The 20781-nt window shown below is 36.6% G+C and overlaps 2 protein-coding genes across 2 annotated transcripts; both read right to left on the minus strand.

Moving 5' to 3' along the window:
* Window positions 1-15962: 15962 nt before the first annotated feature.
* LOC128920166 (glutamate dehydrogenase, mitochondrial-like) lies at window positions 15963-16451 on the minus strand (the record flags this gene model as incomplete). Its single annotated transcript, XM_054226756.1, has 2 exons — window positions 15963-16256; window positions 16323-16451. Coding segments are annotated over 2 exons (423 nt in total), but the record flags the coding sequence as incomplete, so codon positions are not given.
* A 2697-nt stretch (window positions 16452-19148) lies between these two features.
* LOC128920169 (glutamate dehydrogenase, mitochondrial-like) lies at window positions 19149-19637 on the minus strand (the record flags this gene model as incomplete). The annotated part of the gene is made up of 2 exons (XM_054226759.1): window positions 19149-19442; window positions 19509-19637. Coding segments are annotated over 2 exons (423 nt in total), but the record flags the coding sequence as incomplete, so codon positions are not given.
* Window positions 19638-20781: the final 1144 nt, after the last annotated feature.

The raw sequence follows: 20781 nt of genomic DNA on the forward strand, positions 1-20781 counted from the left end.
AAGATCTCGTTGATTATGGCTTTCTCGCGTTTAACATTCATTTTGCCATAAGATACATGATTGATATTCTTTAAGTACTCAAAGTAGGATACCGTTACACCGCCAGCATTGCAAAACAAATCCGGTATAATGAGTACATTCTTTTCACGTAATATTTCATCGGCAGCTGGCGTCGAAGGACCATTAGCGCCTTCTAAAATCATCTTGGCTTGTACACTGTTAGCATTTTCGACAGTGAGAACCTTTTGCGTAGAGCAAGGCATTAGTATATCGCATTTTTCACCCAACAAACTGCCCACTTTTTCGGTGGCTTTGGTATAGCCCTTGATTGATTTATTATTTTTTGCATAATACTCCATTAAGTCCTAAGTATATGAAGAAAATTAAAAAAATATTATCATGGAGATATTTATTTTCAATACGCCACATACCTTTGGATCAATGCCATTCTCATTTACTAGAGACACGTCAAATTCTTGAACACCGATCAGTTTGGCACCGGCTTCCACTACAAAAACGGATGCATGGGAACCGACATTGCCAAACCCTTGTACGATCACGGTTTTATCTTTCCAACCAGTCTTCCAGCCTAATAAATCCATCCAATCTTTATCCATAATAAAACATTCAGCCGCCTTAAATAGACCACGTCCCGTGGCGGCGGTGCGACCATTTATACCGCCTATTTCTACTGGCTTACCAGTCGTGATGGCCAATGCATCTACATCGTTATAGCCTAGAAGAACAATTTATTTGTCTATCAAGACGTTTTCTAATATTTCATAAAAAAAAATTACCAAAAGTTTTAATATATAGATCCACCAACCAACTCATCTCGCGTTGGCTGGTATTCACATCTGGTGCCGGTACATCTATACCCGGACCTATCATATTGCGACGTAATAGCTCCATTGTATAGCGACGCGTAATTGTTTGCAATTCTTGTGCAGTATACTTCTTCGGGTCGATACGTATGCCACCCTTGGAACCACCAAACGGTACATTCACGCAAGCCGTCTTAAACGCCATCAGATAAGCCAAAGCGCGTATCTCATCGGCGTCGACGTCCATGGCAAAACGTATGCCTACAAAAGAGGAACGGATATGATCAGTCAGTTATATATATCATGCTAGACATCAGCAGTTGAAGCATTGAAAAGGAAGAACATTTTCTTGAAACACACAACTACATGCATATATTCTAGAAAATTCGTTGAGAAATTTTTTGAATATACCAGCTTTTCTAGAAAAATAATAGCCAATAATATAATTGAACCCACCGCCTTTGAGTGGTAATCTGTGTCTAGTGTGGTGTGCGCGATAGCCGGTGATTAGCTCGTAATTGCCATCACTTCTTATTATAGGGAAGGTAACTTCCAATAGATTTGTAGTGCAGCCCATCAATTTAAGCATGGCGGAAACACGTTGTTCACGCTGTTCCTTCTTCATGTAAGGATACTTTTCCAGCTCCTTTATCATCATCGGCTCCATTAGCTGAGCGGCCGAGTGATAATAATACTCAACCATGTGTGCAAATGGTGGGTCTTTGTCTTTATTGATTTTTTCCAAATGCTTGGGCATCACGTGCTTTTCACGCGTAGCCCCAAGTCCGGTCCAGTTTAAAACTGTCTTCGATAGTGAAGATAGTAAAAGTTTACCATTTAAAAGGAAGGACATATTGCCTTGCGATAATGCAATCCCAATTATGATTTTTTTTTGTGTGTTTTTGTAAGAAATTTTTTGCACTCACTTTTTCGGCAATTATTTTGGTATCCGCTGATTTTGTTGTATATTGTATATATACAATTGTATTACGAATATATAAATATTCCACAATATTCAGTAAGAAAATATTTTTTGTTTATTTATTATTTGCGTCAGGTTTTTTTTGTAATTATTTTCTTCGAGAACAAATTCAAATCGCTCCGTTCAACACAACTGTTCTTATGAAAATCTCAATATCAACTGAACTGAGAAAAATAAATTTGACAATATTGACTGTTTATGTTTTGAAGTTTTGATTTTTTCTGTTGAAAATATGTTAATGTTAATGTTTTTTTAATGTTAATTATTTTATTCTGGCAAAAATTTTGGATTTTGGGGATCGTAAAAAATGACGAATAATGCATAATAACCCCTACCCACTTACTACGCTATTTTTGGTGCATTTGGTGGATGGATTTTTGGTACCATTCACCACTTTTTTGGTGCATTTTGGTGCATTTGATGCATTGGCGCGTGGTGAAAACCCGATTTTTTCACGGCGCGCAAATGGGGTTATACAGGTCGTATGAGTACCATATTACCAAAAACAGAAAAACAGATATAAGGGTACCAAAAACAGAGGTAAGTGGGTAGGGGTTTTGTTTTTTAATTGTAAAACTGTTGCTGTCAAGAAGCCATTTTGTTTGTGTTTGTGTAAAGAAATATTTATTTAAAAATTGAAGAAAAATATACAAAAGGATATTACACTTTCGATCTTATAAATATATAAATGTAAAATGTGTAAAAATAAACAATCGCCTAGCGACTTCAGACGCATTCTGCAATTATTGCTGAGAAATGCCCTCCAATTCTAATGCTCGGAAAATCTTCGAAATCGAGTAAATAAAGGCGGCGGTGCGTAAATCATTGCAGTGGTGAATGCCACCAAAATTGGCGTAGTAAGTGGGTAGGGGTTTTTTTTTTAATTGTTAAACTGTTGCTGTCAAGAAGCCATTCTGTTTGTGTTTTTGTAAAGAAATATTTATTTAAAAATTTAAGAAAAATATACAAAAGGATATTACACTTTGGATCTTATAAATATATAAATGTAAAATGTGTAAAAATAAACAATCGCCTAGCGACTTCAGACGCATTCTGCAATTATTGCTGAGAAATGCCCTCCAATTCTAATGCTCGGAAAATCTTCGAAATCGAGTAAATAAAGGCGGCGGTGCGTAAATCATTGCAGTGGTGAATGCCACCAAAATTGGCGTAGTAAGTGGGTAGGGGTTTTTTTTTTAATTGTTAAACTGTTGCTGTCAAGAAGCCATTCTGTTTGTGTTTTTGTAAAGAAATATTTATTTAAAAATTTAAGAAAAATATACAAAAGGATATTACACTTTGGATCTTATAAATATATAAATGTAAAATGTGTAAAAATAAACAATCGCCTAGCGACTTCAGACGCATTCTGCAATTATTGCTGAGAAATGCCCTCCAATTCTAATGCTCGGAAAATCTTCGAAATCGAGTAAACAAAGGCAGCGGTGCGTAAATCATTGCAGAGACCGAATTCATTGGCCACAATCTTAATGCCTGCCCCCGCAGTTTCCATAACTGTTTGTAGTCCTGCGTCTACAATATCCGCCTCCTTCGTACAGTCTCTTATGAGCTATAACTTTTTGTTTGGCTTGAACTTATCCTAAATAAATAAATTAAAAAAATTCATATTAACAAATTAACTTATTTGCACGGTGGTCAAAGTTCACTTACCTCGCACTTATTCATGGAGTTAAAGATCTCGTTGATTATGGCTTTCTCGCGTTTAACATTCATTTTGCCATAAGATACATGATTGATATTCTTTAAGTACTCAAAGTAGGATACCGTTACACCGCCAGCATTGCAAAACAAATCCGGTATAATGAGTACATTCTTTTTACGTAATATTTCATCGGCAGCTGGCGTCGAAGGACCATTAGCGCCTTCTAAAATCATCTTGGCTTGTACACTGTTAGCATTTTCGACAGTGAGAACCTTTTGCGTAGAGCAAGGCATTAGTATATCGCATTTTTCACCCAACAAACTGCCCTCTTTTTCGGTGGCTTTGGTATAGCCCTTGATTGATTTATTATTTTTTGCATAATACTCCATTAAGTCCTAAGTATATGAAGAAAATTAAAAAAATATTATCATGGAGATATTTATTTTCAATACGCCACATACCTTTGGATCAATGCCATTCTCATTTACTAGAGACACGTCAAATTCTTGAACACCGATCAGTTTGGCACCGGCTTCCACTACAAAAACGGATGCATGGGAACCGACATTGCCAAACCCTTGTACGATCACGGTTTTATCTTTCCAACCAGTCTTCCAGCCTAATAAATCCATCCAATCTTTATCCATAATAAAACATTCAGCCGCCTTAAATAGACCACGTCCCGTGGCGGCGGTGCGACCATTTATACCGCCTATTTCTACTGGCTTACCAGTCGTGATGGCCAATGCATCTACATCGTTATAGCCTAGAAGAACAATTTATTTGTCTATCAAGACGTTTTCTAATATTTCATAAAAAAAAATTACCAAAAGTTTTAATATATTGATCCACCAACCAACTCATCTCGCGTTGGCTGGTATTCACATCTGGTGCCGGTACATCTATACCCGGACCTATCATATTGCGACGTAATAGCTCCATTGTATAGCGACGCGTAATTGTTTGCAATTCTTGTGCAGTATACTTCTTCGGGTCGATACGTATGCCACCCTTGGAACCACCAAACGGTACATTCACGCAAGCCGTCTTAAACGCCATCAGATAAGCCAAAGCGCGTATCTCATCGGCGTCGACGTCCATGGCAAAACGTATGCCTACAAAAGAGGAACGGATATGATCAGTCAGTTATATATATCATGCTAGACATCAGCAGTTGAAGCATTGAAAAGGAAGAACATTTTCTTGAAACACACAACTACATGCATATATTCTAGAAAATTCGTTGAGAAATTTTTTGAATATACCAGCTTTTCTAGAAAAATAATAGCCAATAATATAATTGAACCCACCGCCTTTGAGTGGTAATCTGTGTCTAGTGTGGTGTGCGCGATAGCCGGTGATTAGCTCGTAATTGCCATCACTTCTTATTATAGGGAAGGTAACTTCCAATAGATTTGTAGTGCAGCCCATCAATTTAAGCATGGCGGAAACACGTTGTTCACGCTGTTCCTTCTTCATGTAAGGATACTTTTCCAGCTCCTTTATCATCATCGGCTCCATTAGCTGAGCGGCCGAGTGATAATAATACTCAACCATGTGTGCAAATGGTGGGTCTTTGTCTTTATTGATTTTTTCCAAATGCTTGGGCATCACGTGCTTTTCACGCGTAGCCCCAAGTCCGGTCCAGTTTAAAACTGTCTTCGATAGTGAAGATCGTAAAAGTTTACCATTTAAAAGGAAGGACATATTGCCTTGCGATAATGCAATCCCAGTTATGATTTTTTTTGTGTGTTTTTGTAAGAAATTTTTTGCACTCACTTTTTCGGCAATTATTTTGGTATCCGCTGATTTTGTTGTATATTGTATATATACAATTGTATTACGAATATATAAATATTCCACAATATTCAGTAAGAAAATATTTTTTGTTTATTTATTATTTGCGTCAGGTTTTTTTTTGTAATTATTTTCTTCGAGAACAAATTCAAATCGCTCCGTTCAACACAACTGTTCTTATGAAAATCTCAATATCAACTGAACTGAGAAAAATAAATTTGACAAAATTGACTGTTTATGTTTTGAAGTTTTGATTTTTTCTGTTGAAAATATGTTAATGTTAATGTTTTTTTAATGTTAATTATTTTATTCTGGCAAAAATTTTGGATTTTGGGGATCGTAAAAAATGACGAATAATGCATAATAACCCCTACCCACTTACTACGCTATTTTTGGTGCATTTGGTGGATGGGTTTTTGGTACCATTCACCACTTTTTTGGTGCATTTTGGTGCATTTGATGCATTGGCGCGTGGTGAAAAACCGATTTTTTCACGGCGCGCAAATGGGATTATACAGGTCGTATGAGTACCATATTACCAAAAACAGAAAAACAGATATAAGGGTACCAAAAACAGAGGTAAGTGGGTAGGGGTTTTGTTTTTTAATTGTAAAACTGTTGCTGTCAAGAAGCCATTTTGTTTGTGTTTGTGTAAAGAAATATTTATTTAAAAATTGAAGAAAAATATACAAAAGGATATTACACTTTGGATCTTATAAATATATAAATGTAAAATTTGTAAAAATAAATAATCGCCAAGCGACTTCAGACGCATTCTGTAATTATTGTTGAGAAATGCCCTCCATTTCTAAGGCTCGGAAAATCTTAGAAATCGAGTAAATAAAGGCAGCGGTGCGTAAATCATTGCAGAGACCGAATTCATTGGCCACAATCTTAATGCCTGCCCCCGCAGTTTCCATAACTGTTTGTAGTCCTGCGTCTACAATATCCGCCTCCTTCGTACAGTCTCTTATGAGCTTTAACTTTTTGTTTGGCTTGAACTTATCCTAAATAAATAAATTAAAAAAATTCATATTAACAAATTAACTTATTTGCACGGTGGTCAAAGTTCACTTACCTCGCACTCATTCATGGAGTTAAAGATCTCGTTGATTATGGCTTTCTCGCGTTTAACATTCATTTTGCCATAAGATACATGATTGATATTCTTTAAGTACTCAAAGTAGGATACCGTTACACCGCCAGCATTGCAAAACAAATCCGGTATAATGAGTACATTCTTTTTACGTAATATTTCATCGGCAGCTGGCGTCGAAGGACCATTAGCGCCTTCTAAAATCATCTTGGCTTGTACACTGTTAGCATTTTCGACAGTGAGAACCTTTTGCGTAGAGCAAGGCATTAGTATATCGCATTTTTCACCCAACAAACTGCCCTCTTTTTCGGTGGCTTTGGTATAGCCCTTGATTGATTTATTATTTTTTGCATACTACTCCATTAAGTCCTAAGTATATGAAGAAAATTAAAAAAATATTATCATGGAGATATTTATTTTCAATACGCCACATACCTTTGGATCAATGCCATTCTCATTTACTAGAGACACGTCAAATTCTTGAACACCGATCAGTTTGGCACCGGCTTCCACTACAAAAACGGATGCATGGGAACCGACATTGCCAAACCCTTGTACGATCACGGTTTTATCTTTCCAACCAGTCTTCCAGCCTAATAAATCCATCCAATCTTTATCCATAATAAAACATTCAGCCGCCTTAAATAGACCACGTCCCGTGGCGGCGGTGCGACCATTTATACCGCCTATTTCTACTGGCTTACCAGTCGTGATGGCCAATGCATCTACATCGTTATAGCCTAGAAGAACAATTTATTTGTCTATCAAGACGTTTTCTAATATTTCATAAAAAAAAATTACCAAAAGTTTTAATATATATTATTGGTATTCACATCTGGTGCCGGTACATCTATACCCGGACCTATCATATTGCGACGTAATAGCTCCATTGTATAGCGACGCGTAATTGTTTGCAATTCTTGTGCAGTATACTTCTTCGGGTCGATACGTATGCCACCCTTGGAACCACCAAACGGTACATTCACGCAAGCCGTCTTAAACGCCATCAGATAAGCCAAAGCGCGTATCTCATCGGCGTCGACGTCCATGGCAAAACGTATGCCTACAAAAGAGGAACGGATATTATCAGTCAGTTATATATATCATGCTAGCCATCAGCAGTTGAAGCATTGAAAAGGAAGAACATTTTCTTGAAACACACAACTACATGCATATATTCTAGAAAATTCGTTGAGAAATTTTTTGAATATACCAGCTTTTCTAGAAAAATAATAGCCAATAATATAATTGAACCCACCGCCTTTGAGTGGTAATCTGTGTCTAGTGTGGTGTGCGCGATAGCCGGTGATTAGCTCGTAATTGCCATCACTTCTTATTATAGGGAAGGTAACTTCCAATAGATTTGTAGTGCAGCCCATCAATTTAAGCATGGCGGAAACACGTTGTTCACGCTGTTCCTTCTTCATGTAAGGATACTTTTCCAGCTCCTTTATCATCATCGGCTCCATTAGCTGAGCGGCCGAGTGATAATAATACTCAACCATGTGTGCAAATGGTGGGTCTTTGTCTTTATTGATTTTTTCCAAATGCTTGGGCATCACGTGCTTTTCACGCGTAGCTCCAAGTCCGGTCCAGTTTAAAACTGTCTTCGATAGTGAAGATCGTAAAAGTTTACCATTTAAAAGGAAGGACATATTGCCTTGCGATAATGCAATCCCAGTTATGATTTTTTTTGTGTGTTTTTGTAAGAAATTTTTTGCACTCACTTTTTCGGCAATTATTTTGGTATCCGCTGATTTTGTTGTATATTGTATATATACAATTGTATTACGAATATATAAATATTCCACAATATTCAGTAAGAAAATATTTTTTGTTTATTTATTATTTGCGTCAGGTTTTTTTTTGTAATTATTTTCTTCGAGAACAAATTCAAATCGCTCCGTTCAACACAACTGTTCTTATGAAAATCTCAATATCAACTGAACTGAGAAAAATAAATTTGACAATATTGACTGTTTATGTTTTGAAGTTTTGATTTTTTCTGTTGAAAATATGTTAATGTTAATGTTTTTTTAATGTTAATTATTTTATTCTGGCAAAAATTTTGGATTTTGGGGATCGTAAAAAATGACGAATAATGCATAATAACCCCTACCCACTTACTACGCTATTTTTGGTGCATTTGGTGGATGGATTTTTGGTACCATTCACCACTTTTTTGGTGCATTTTGGTGCATTTGATGCATTGGCGCGTGGTGAAAAACCGATTTTTTCACGGCGCGCAAATGGGGTTATACAGGTCGTATGAGTACCATATTACCAAAAACAGAAAAACAGATATAAGGGTACCAAAAACAGAGGTAAGTGGGTAGGGGTTTTGTTTTTTAATTGTAAAACTGTTGCTGTCAAGAAGCCATTTTGTTTGTGTTTGTGTAAAGAAATATTTATTTAAAAATTGAAGAAAAATATACAAAAGGATATTACACTTTCGATCTTATAAATATATAAATGTAAAATGTGTAAAAATAAACAATCGCCTAGCGACTTCAGACGCATTCTGCAATTATTGCTGAGAAATGCCCTCCAATTCTAATGCTCGGAAAATCTTCGAAATCGAGTAAATAAAGGCGGCGGTGCGTAAATCATTGCAGTGGTGAATGCCACCAAAATTGGCGTAGTAAGTGGGTAGGGGTTTTTTTTTTAATTGTTAAACTGTTGCTGTCAAGAAGCCATTCTGTTTGTGTTTTTGTAAAGAAATATTTATTTAAAAATTTAAGAAAAATATACAAAAGGATATTACACTTTGGATCTTATAAATATATAAATGTAAAATTTGTAAAAATAAATAATCGCCAAGCGACTTCAGACGCATTCTGTAATTATTGTTGAGAAATGCCCTCCATTTCTAAGGCTCGGAAAATCTTAGACATCGAGTAAATAAAGGCAGCGGTGCGTAAATCATTGCAGAGACCGAATTCATTGGCCACAATCTTAATGCCTGCCCCCGCAGTTTCCATAACTGTTTGTAGTCCTGCGTCTACAATATCCGCCTCCTTCGTACAGTCTCTTATGAGCTTTAACTTTTTGTTTGGCTTGAACTTATCCTAAATAAATAAATTAAAAAAATTCATATTAATAAATTAACTTATTTGCACGGTGGTCAAAGTTCACTTACCTCGCACTCATTCATGGAGTTAAAGATCTCGTTGATTATGGCTTTCTCGCGTTTAACATTCATTTTGCCATAAGATACATGATTGATATTCTTTAAGTACTCAAAGTAGGATACCGTTACACCGCCAGCATTGCAAAACAAATCCGGTATAATGAGTACATTCTTTTTACGTAATATTTCATCGGCAGCTGGCGTCGAAGGACCATTAGCGCCTTCTAAAATCATCTTGGCTTGTACACTGTTAGCATTTTCGACAGTGAGAACCTTTTGCGTAGAGCAAGGCATTAGTATATCGCATTTTTCACCCAACAAACTGCCCTCTTTTTCGGTGGCTTTGGTATAGCCCTTGATTGATTTATTATTTTTTGCATAATACTCCATTAAGTCCTAAGTATATGAAGAAAATTAAAAAAATATTATCATGGAGATATTTATTTTCAATACGCCACATACCTTTGGATCAATGCCATTCTCATTTACTAGAGACACGTCAAATTCTTGAACACCGATCAGTTTGGCACCGGCTTCCACTACAAAAACGGATGCATGGGAACCGACATTGCCAAACCCTTGTACGATCACGGTTTTATCTTTCCAACCAGTCTTCCAGCCTAATAAATCCATCCAATCTTTAGCCATAATAAAACATTCAGCCGCCTTAAATAGACCACGTCCCGTGGCGGCGGTGCGACCATTTATACCGCCTATTTCTACTGGCTTACCAGTCGTGATGGCCAATGCATCTACATCGTTATAGCCTAGAAGAACAATTTATTTGTCTATCAAGACGTTTTCTAATATTTCATAAAAAAAAATTACCAAAAGTTTTAATATATTGATCCACCAACCAACTCATCTCGCGTTGGCTGGTATTCACATCTGGTGCCGGTACATCTATACCCGGACCTATCATATTGCGACGTAATAGCTCCATTGTATAGCGACGCGTAATTGTTTGCAATTCTTGTGCAGTATACTTCTTCGGGTCGATACGTATGCCACCCTTGGAACCACCAAACGGTACATTCACGCAAGCCGTCTTAAACGCCATCAGATAAGCCAAAGCGCGTATCTCATCGGCGTCGACGTCCATGGCAAAACGTATGCCTACAAAAGAGGAACGGATATTATCAGTCAGTTATATATATCATGCTAGACATCAGCAGTTGAAGCATTGAAAAGGAAGAACATTTTCTTGAAACACACAACTACATGCATATATTCTAGAAAATTCGTTGAGAAATTTTTTGAATATACCAGCTTTTCTAGAAAAATAATAGCCAATAATATAATTGAACCCACCGCCTTTGAGTGGTAATCTGTGTCTAGTGTGGTGTGCGCGATAGCCGGTGATTAGCTCGTAATTGCCATCACTTCTTATTATAGGGAAGGTAACTTCCAATAGATTTGTAGTGCAGCCCATCAATTTAAGCATGGCGGAAACACGTTGTTCACGCTGTTCCTTCTTCATGTAAGGATACTTTTCCAGCTCCTTTATCATCATCGGCTCCATTAGCTGAGCGGCCGAGTGATAATAATACTCAACCATGTGTGCAAATGGTGGGTCTTTGTCTTTATTGATTTTTTCCAAATGCTTGGGCATCACGTGCTTTTCACGCGTAGCTCCAAGTCCGGTCCAGTTTAAAACTGTCTTCGATAGTGAAGATCGTAAAAGTTTACCATTTAAAAGGAAGGACATATTGCCTTGCGATATGCAATCCCAGTTATGATTTTTTTTGTGTGTTTTTGTAAGAAATTTTTTGCACTCACTTTTTCGGCAATTATTTTGGTATCCGCTGATTTTGTTGTATATTGTATATATACAATTGTATTACGAATATATAAATATTCCACAATATTCAGTAAGAAAATATTTTTTGTTTATTTATTATTTGCGTCAGGTTTTTTTTTGTAATTATTTTCTTCGAGAACAAATTCAAATCGCTCCGTTCAACACAACTGTTCTTATGAAAATCTCAATATCAACTGAACTGAGAAAAATAAATTTGACAATATTGACTGTTTATGTTTTGAAGTTTTGATTTTTTCTGTTGAAAATATGTTAATGTTAATGTTTTTTTAATGTTAATTATTTTATTCTGGCAAAAATTTTGGATTTTGGGGATCGTAAAAAATGACGAATAATGCATAATAACCCCTACCCACTTACTACGCTATTTTTGGTGCATTTGGTGGATGGATTTTTGGTACCATTCACCACTTTTTTGGTGCATTTTGGTGCATTTGATGCATTGGCGCGTGGTGAAAAACCGATTTTTTCACGGCGCGCAAATGGGGTTATACAGGTCGTATGAGTACCATATTACCAAAAACAGAAAAACAGATATAAGGGTACCAAAAACAGAGGTAAGTGGGTAGGGGTTTTGTTTTTTAATTGTAAAACTGTTGCTGTCAAGAAGCCATTTTGTTTGTGTTTGTGTAAAGAAATATTTATTTAAAAATTGAAGAAAAATATACAAAAGGATATTACACTTTGGATCTTATAAATATATAAATGTAAAATGTGTAAAAATAAACAATCGCCTAGCGACTTCAGACGCATTCTGCAATTATTGCTGAGAAATGCCCTCCAATTCTAATGCTCGGAAAATCTTCGAAATCGAGTAAATAAAGGCGGCGGTGCGTAAATCATTGCAGTGGTGAATGCCACCAAAATTGGCGTAGTAAGTGGGTAGGGGTTTTTTTTTTAATTGTTAAACTGTTGCTGTCAAGAAGCCATTCTGTTTGTGTTTTTGTAAAGAAATATTTATTTAAAAATTTAAGAAAAATATACAAAAGGATATTACACTTTGGATCTTATAAATATATAAATGTAAAATTTGTAAAAATAAATAATCGCCAAGCGACTTCAGACGCATTCTGTAATTATTGTTGAGAAATGCCCTCCATTTCTAAGGCTCGGAAAATCTTAGACATCGAGTAAATAAAGGCAGCGGTGCGTAAATCATTGCAGAGACCGAATTCATTGGCCACAATCTTAATGCCTGCCCCCGCAGTTTCCATAACTGTTTGTAGTCCTGCGTCTACAATATCCGCCTCCTTCGTACAGTCTCTTATGAGCTTTAACTTTTTGTTTGGCTTGAACTTATCCTAAATAAATAAATTAAAAAAATTCATATTAACAAATTAACTTATTTGCACGGTGGTCAAAGTTCACTTACCTCGCACTCATTCATGGAGTTAAAGATCTCGTTGATTATGGCTTTCTCGCGTTTAACATTCATTTTGCCATAAGATACATGATTGATATTCTTTAAGTACTCAAAGTAGGATACCGTTACACCGCCAGCATTGCAAAACAAATCCGGTATAATGAGTACATTCTTTTTACGTAATATTTCATCGGCAGCTGGCGTCGAAGGACCATTTGCGCCTTCTAAAATCATCTTGGCTTGTACACTGTTAGCATTTTCGACAGTGAGAACCTTTTGCGTAGAGCAAGGCATTAGTATATCGCATTTTTCACCCAACAAACTGCCCTCTTTTTCGGTGGCTTTGGTATAGCCCTTGATTGATTTATTATTTTTTGCATAATACTCCATTAAGTCCTAAGTATATGAAGAAAATTAAAAAAATATTATCATGGAGATATTTATTTTCAATACGCCACATACCTTTGGATCAATGCCATTCTCATTTACTAGAGACACGTCAAATTCTTGAACACCGATCAGTTTGGCACCGGCTTCCACTACAAAAACGGATGCATGGGAACCGACATTGCCAAACCCTTGTACGATCACGGTTTTATCTTTCCAACCAGTCTTCCAGCCTAATAAATCCATCCAATCTTTAGCCATAATAAAACATTCAGCCGCCTTAAATAGACCACGTCCCGTGGCGGCGGTGCGACCATTTATACCGCCTATTTCTACTGGCTTACCAGTCGTGATGGCCAATGCATCTACATCGTTATAGCCTAGAAGAACAATTTATTTGTCTATCAAGACGTTTTCTAATATTTCATAAAAAAAAATTACCAAAAGTTTTAATATATTGATCCACCAACCAACTCATCTCGCGTTGGCTGGTATTCACATCTGGTGCCGGTACATCTATACCCGGACCTATCATATTGCGACGTAATAGCTCCATTGTATAGCGACGCGTAATTGTTTGCAATTCTTGTGCAGTATACTTCTTCGGGTCGATACGTATGCCACCCTTGGAACCACCAAACGGTACATTCACGCAAGCCGTCTTAAACGCCATCAGATAAGCCAAAGCGCGTATCTCATCGGCGTCGACATCCATGGCAAAACGTATGCCTACAAAAGAGGAACGGATATTATCAGTCAGTTATATATATCATGCTAGACATCAGCAGTTGAAGCATTGAAAAGGAAGAACATTTTCTTGAAACACACAACTACATGCATATATTCTAGAAAATTCGTTGAGAAATTTTTTGAATATACCAGCTTTTCTAGAAAAATAATAGCCAATAATATAATTGAACCCACCGCCTTTGAGTGGTAATCTGTGTCTAGTGTGGTGTGCGCGATAGCCGGTGATTAGCTCGTAATTGCCATCACTTCTTATTATAGGGAAGGTAACTTCCAATAGATTTGTAGTGCAGCCCATCAATTTAAGCATGGCGGAAACACGTTGTTCACGCTGTTCCTTCTTCATGTAAGGATACTTTTCCAGCTCCTTTATCATCATCGGCTCCATTAGCTGAGCGGCCGAGTGATAATAATACTCAACCATGTGTGCAAATGGTGGGTCTTTGTCTTTATTGATTTTTTCCAAATGCTTGGGCATCACGTGCTTTTCACGCGTAGCTCCAAGTCCGGTCCAGTTTAAAACTGTCTTCGATAGTGAAGATCGTAAAAGTTTACCATTTAAAAGGAAGGACATATTGCCTTGCGATAATGCAATCCCAGTTATGATTTTTTTTGTGTGTTTTTGTAAGAAATTTTTTGCACTCACTTTTTCGGCAATTATTTTGGTATCCGCTGATTTTGTTGTATATTGTTTATATACAATTGTATTACGAATATATAAATATTCCACAATATTCAGTAAGAAAATATTTTTTGTTTATTTATTATTTGCGTCAGGTTTTTTTTTGTAATTATTTTCTTCGAGAACAAATTCAAATCGCTCCGTTCAACACAACTGTTCTTATGAAAATCTCAATATCAACTGAACTGAGAAAAATAAATTTGACAATATTGACTGTTTATGTTTTGAAGTTTTAATTTTTTCTGTTGAAAATATGTTAATGTTAATGTTTTTTTAATGTTAATTATTTTATTCTGGCAAAAATTTTGGATTTTGGGGATCGTAAAAAATGACGAATAATGCATAATAACCCCTACCCACTTACTACGCTATTTTTGGTGCATTTGGTGGATGGATTTTTGGTACCATTCACCACTTTTTTGGTGCATTTTGGTGCATTTGATGCATTGGCGCGTGGTGAAAAACCGATTTTTTCACGGCGCGCAAATGGGGTTATACAGGTCGTATGAGTACCATATTACCAAAAACAGAAAAACAGATATAAGGGTACCAAAAACAGAGGTAAGTGGGTAGGGGTTTTGTTTTTTAATTGTAAAACTGTTGCTGTCAAGAAGCCATTTTGTTTGTGTTTGTGTAAAGAAATATTTATTTAAAAATTGAAGAAAAATATACAAAAGGATATTACACTTTCGATCTTATAAATATATAAATGTAAAATGTGTAAAAATAAACAATCGCCTAGCGACTTCAGACGCATTCTGCAATTATTGCTGAGAAATGCCCTCCAATTCTAATGCTCGGAAAATCTTCGAAATCGAGTAAATAAAGGCGGCGGTGCGTAAATCATTGCAGTGGTGAATGCCACCAAAATTGGCGTAGTAAGTGGGTAGGGGTTTTTTTTTTTTTAATTGTTAAACTGTTGCTGTCAAGAAGCCATTCTGTTTGTGTTTTTGTAAAGAAATATTTATTTAAAAATTTAAGAAAAATATACAAAAGGATATTACACTTTGGATCTTATAAATATATAAATGTAAAATTTGTAAAAATAAATAATCGCCAAGCGACTTCAGACGCATTCTGTAATTATTGTTGAGAAATGCCCTCCATTTCTAAGGCTCGGAAAATCTTAGAAATCGAGTAAATAAAGGCAGCGGTGCGTAAATCATTGCAGAGACCGAATTCATTGGCCACAATCTTAATGCCTGCCCCCGCAGTTTCCATAACTGTTTGTAGTCCTGCGTCTACAATATCCGCCTCCTTCGTACAGTCTCTTATGAGCTTTAACTTTTTGTTTGGCTTGAACTTATCCTAAATAAATAAATTAAAAAAATTCATATTAACAAATTAACTTATTTGCACGGTGGTCAAAGTTCACTTACCTCGCACTCATTCATGGAGTTAAAGATCTCGTTGATTATGGCTTTCTCGCGTTTAACATTCATTTTGCCATAAGATACATGATTGATATTCTTTAAGTACTCAAAGTAGGATACCGTTACACCGCCAGCATTGCAAAACAAATCCGGTATAATGAGTACATTCTTTTTACGTAATATTTCATCGGCAGCTGGCGTCGAAGGACCATTAGCGCCTTCTAAAATCATCTTGGCTTGTACACTGTTAGCATTTTCGACAGTGAGAACCTTTTGCGTAGAGCAAGGCATTAGTATATCGCATTTTTCACCCAACAAACTGCCCTCTTTTTCGGTGGCTTTGGTATAGCCCTTGATTGATTTATTATTTTTTGCATAATACTCCATTAAGTCCTAAGTATATGAAGAAAATTAAAAAAATATTATCATGGAGATATTTATTTTCAATACGCCACATACCTTTGGATCAATGCCATTCTCATTTACTAGAGACACGTCAAATTCTTGAACACCGATCAGTTTGGCACCGGCTTCCACTACAAAAACGGATGCATGGGAACCGACATTGCCAAACCCTTGTACGATCACGGTTTTATCTTTCCAACCAGTCTTCCAGCCTAATAAATCCATCCAATCTTTATCCATAATAAAACATTCAGCCGCCTTAAATAGACCACGTCCCGTGGCGGCGGTGCGACCATTTATACCGCCTATTTCTACTGGCTTACCAGTCGTGATGGCCAATGCATCTACATCGTTATAGCCTAGAAGAACAATTTATTTGTCTATCAAGACGTTTTCTAATATTTCATAAAAAAAAATTACCAAAAGTTTTAATATATTGATCCACCAACCAACTCATCTCGCGTTGGCTGGTATTCACATCTGGTGCCGGTACATCTATACCCGGACCTATCATATTGCGACGTAATAGCTCCATTGTATAGCGACGCGTAATTGTTTGCAATTCTTGTGCAGTATACTTCTTCGGGTCGATACGTATGCCACCCTTGGAACCACCAAACGGTACATTCACGCAAGCCGTCTTAAACGCCATCAGATAAGCCAAAGCGCGTATCTCATCGGCGTCGACATCCATGGCAAAACGTATGCCTACAAAAGAGGAACGGATATTATCAGTCAGTTATATATATCATGCTAGACATCAGCAGTTGAAGCATTGAAAAGGAAGAACATTTTCTTGAAACACACAACTACATGCATATATTCTAGAAAATTCGTTGAGAAATTTTTTGAATATACCAGCTTTTCTAGAAAAATAATAGCCAATAATATAATTGAACCCACCGCCTTTGAGTGGTAATCTGTGTCTAGTGTGGTGTGCGCGATAGCCGGTGATTAGCTCGTAATTGCCATCACTTCTTATTATAGGGAAGGTAACTTCCAATAGATTTGTAGTGCAGCCCATCAATTTAAGCATGGCGGAAACACGTTGTTCACGCTGTTCCTTCTTCATGTAAGGATACTTTTCCAGCTCCTTTATCATCATCGGCTCCATTAGCTGAGCGGCCGAGTGATAATAATACTCAACCATGTGTGCAAATGGTGGGTCTTTGTCTTTATTGATTTTTTCCAAATGCTTGGGCATCACGTGCTTTTCACGCGTAGCTCCAAGTCCGGTCCAGTTTAAAACTGTCTTCGATAGTGAAGATCGTAAAAGTTTACCATTTAAAAGGAAGGACATATTGCCTTGCGATAATGCAATCCCAGTTATGATTTTTTTTGTGTGTTTTTGTAAGAAATTTTTTGCACTCACTTTTTCGGCAATTATTTTGGTATCCGCTGATTTTGTTGTATATTGTTTATATACAATTGTATTACGAATATATAAATATTCCACAATATTCAGTAAGAAAATATTTTTTGTTTATTTATTATTTGCGTCAGGTTTTTTTTTGTAATTATTTTCTTCGAGAACAAATTCAAATCGCTCCGTTCAACACAACTGTTCTTATGAAAATCTCAATATCAACTGAACTGAGAAAAATAAATTTGACAATATTGACTGTTTATGTTTTGAAGTTTTAATTTTTTCTGTTGAAAATATGTTAATGTTAATGTTTTTTTAATGTTAATTATTTTATTCTGGCAAAAATTTTGGATTTTGGGGATCGTAAAAAATGACGAATAATGCATAATAACCCCTACCCACTTACTACGCTATTTTTGGTGCATTTGGTGGATGGATTTTTGGTACCATTCACCACTTTTTTGGTGCATTTTGGTGCATTTGATGCATTGGCGCGTGGTGAAAAACCGATTTTTTCACGGCGCGCAAATGGGGTTATACAGGTCGTATGAGTACCATATTACCAAAAACAGAAAAACAGATATAAGGGTACCAAAAACAGAGGTAAGTGGGTAGGGGTTTTGTTTTTTAATTGTAAAACTGTTGCTGTCAAGAAGCCATTTTGTTTGTGTTTGTGTAAAGAAATATTTATTTAAAAATTGAAGAAAAATATACAAAAGGATATTACACTTTCGATCTTATAAATATATAAATGTAAAATGTGTAAAAATAAACAATCGCCTAGCGACTTCAGACGCATTCTGCAATTATTGCTGAGAAATGCCCTCCAATTCTAATGCTCGGAAAATCTTCGAAATCGAGTAAATAAAGGCGGCGGTGCGTAAATCATTGCAGTGGTGAATGCCACCAAAATTGGCGTAGTAAGTGGGTAGGGTTTTTTTTTTTTTTAATTGTTAAACTGTTGCTGTCAAGAAGCCATTCTGTTTGTGTTTTTGTAAAGAAATATTTATTTAAAAATTTAAGAAAAATATACAAAAGGATATTACACTTTGGATCTTATAAATATATAAATGTAAAATTTGTAAAAATAAATAATCGCCAAGCGACTTCAGACGCATTCTGTAATTATTGTTGAGAAATGCCCTCCATTTCTAAGGCTCGGAAAATCTTAGAAATCGAGTAAATAAAGGCAGCGGTGCGTAAATCATTGCAGAGACCGAATTCATTGGCCACAATCTTAATGCCTGCCCCCGCAGTTTCCATAACTGTTTGTAGTCCTGCGTCTACAATATCCGCCTCCTTCGTACAGTCTCTTATGAGCTTTAACTTTTTGTTTGGCTTGAACTTATCCTAAATAAATAAATTAAAAAAATTCATATTAACAAATTAACTTATTTGCACGGTGGTCAAAGTTCACTTACCTCGCACTCATTCATGGAGTTAAAGATCTCGTTGATTATGGCTTTCTCGCGTTTAACATTCATTTTGCCATAAGATACATGATTGATATTCTTTAAGTACTCAAAGTAGGATACCGTTACACCGCCAGCATTGCAAAACAAATCCGGTATAATGAGTACATTCTTTTTACGTAATATTTCATCGGCAGCTGGCGTCGAAGGACCATTAGCGCCTTCTAAAATCATCTTGGCTTGTACACTGTTAGCATTTTCGACAGTGAGAACCTTTTGCGTAGAGCAAGGCATTAGTATATCGCATTTTTCACCCAACAAACTGCCCTCTTTTTCGGTGGCTTTGGTATAGCCCTTGATTGATTTATTATTTTTTGCATAATACTCCATTAAGTCCTAAGTATATGAAGAAAATTAAAAAAATATTATCATGGAGATATTTATTTTCAATACGCCACATACCTTTGGATCAATGCCATTCTCATTTACTAGAGACACGTCAAATTCTTGAACACCGATCAGTTTGGCACCGGCTTCCACTACAAAAACGGATGCATGGGAACCGACATTGCCAAACCCTTGTACGATCACGGTTTTATCTTTCCAACCAGTCTTCCAGCCTAATAAATCCATCCAATCTTTATCCATAATAAAACATTCAGCCGCCTTAAATAGACCACGTCCCGTGGCGGCGGTGCGACCATTTATACCGCCTATTTCTACTGGCTTACCAGTCGTGATGGCCAATGCATCTACATCGTTATAGCCTAGAAGAACAATTTATTTGTCTATCAAGACGTTTTCTAATATTTCATAAAAAAAAATTACCAAAAGTTTTAATATATTGATCCACCAACCAACTCATCTCGCGTTGGCTGGTATTCACATCTGGTGCCGGTACATCTATACCCGGACCTATCATATTGCGACGTAATAGCTCCATTGTATAGCGACGCGTAATTGTTTGCAATTCTTGTGCAGTATACTTCTTCGGGTCGATACGTATGCCACCCTTGGAACCACCAAACGGTACATTCACGCAAGCCGTCTTAAACGCCATCAGATAAGCCAAAGCGCGTATCTCATCGGCGTCGACATCCATGGCAAAACGTATGCTTACAAAAGAGGAACGGATATTATCAGTCAGTTATATATATCATGCTAGACATCAGCAGTTGAAGCATTGAAAAGGAAGAACATTTTCTTGAAACACACAACTACATGCATATATTCTAGAAAATTCGTTGAGAAATTTTTTGAATATACCAGCTTTTCTAGAAAAATAATAGCCAATAATATAATTGAACCCACCGCCTTTGAGTGGTAATCTGTGTCTAGTGTGGTGTGCGCGATAGCCGGTGATTAGCTCGTAATTGCCATCACTTCTTATTATAGGGAAGGTAACTTCCAATAGATTTGTAGTGCAGCCCATCAATTTAAGCATGGCGGAAACACGTTGTTCACGCTGTTCCTTCTTCATGTAAGGATACTTTTCCAGCTCCTTTATCATCATCGGCTCCATTAGCTGAGCGGCCGAGTGATAATAATACTCAACCATGTGTGCAAATGGTGGGTCTTTGTCTTTATTGATTTTTTCCAAATGCTTGGGCATCACGTGCTTTTCACGCGTAGCTCCAAGTCCGGTCCAGTTTAAAACTGTCTTCGATAGTGAAGATCGTAAAAGTTTACCATTTAAAAGGAAGGACATACTGCCTTGCGATAATGCAATCCCAGT

This window comes from Zeugodacus cucurbitae, chromosome 3, assembly GCF_028554725.1.
Source record: "Zeugodacus cucurbitae isolate PBARC_wt_2022May chromosome 3, idZeuCucr1.2, whole genome shotgun sequence".
NCBI classification, from domain to species: Eukaryota; Metazoa; Arthropoda; class Insecta; order Diptera; family Tephritidae; genus Zeugodacus; species Zeugodacus cucurbitae.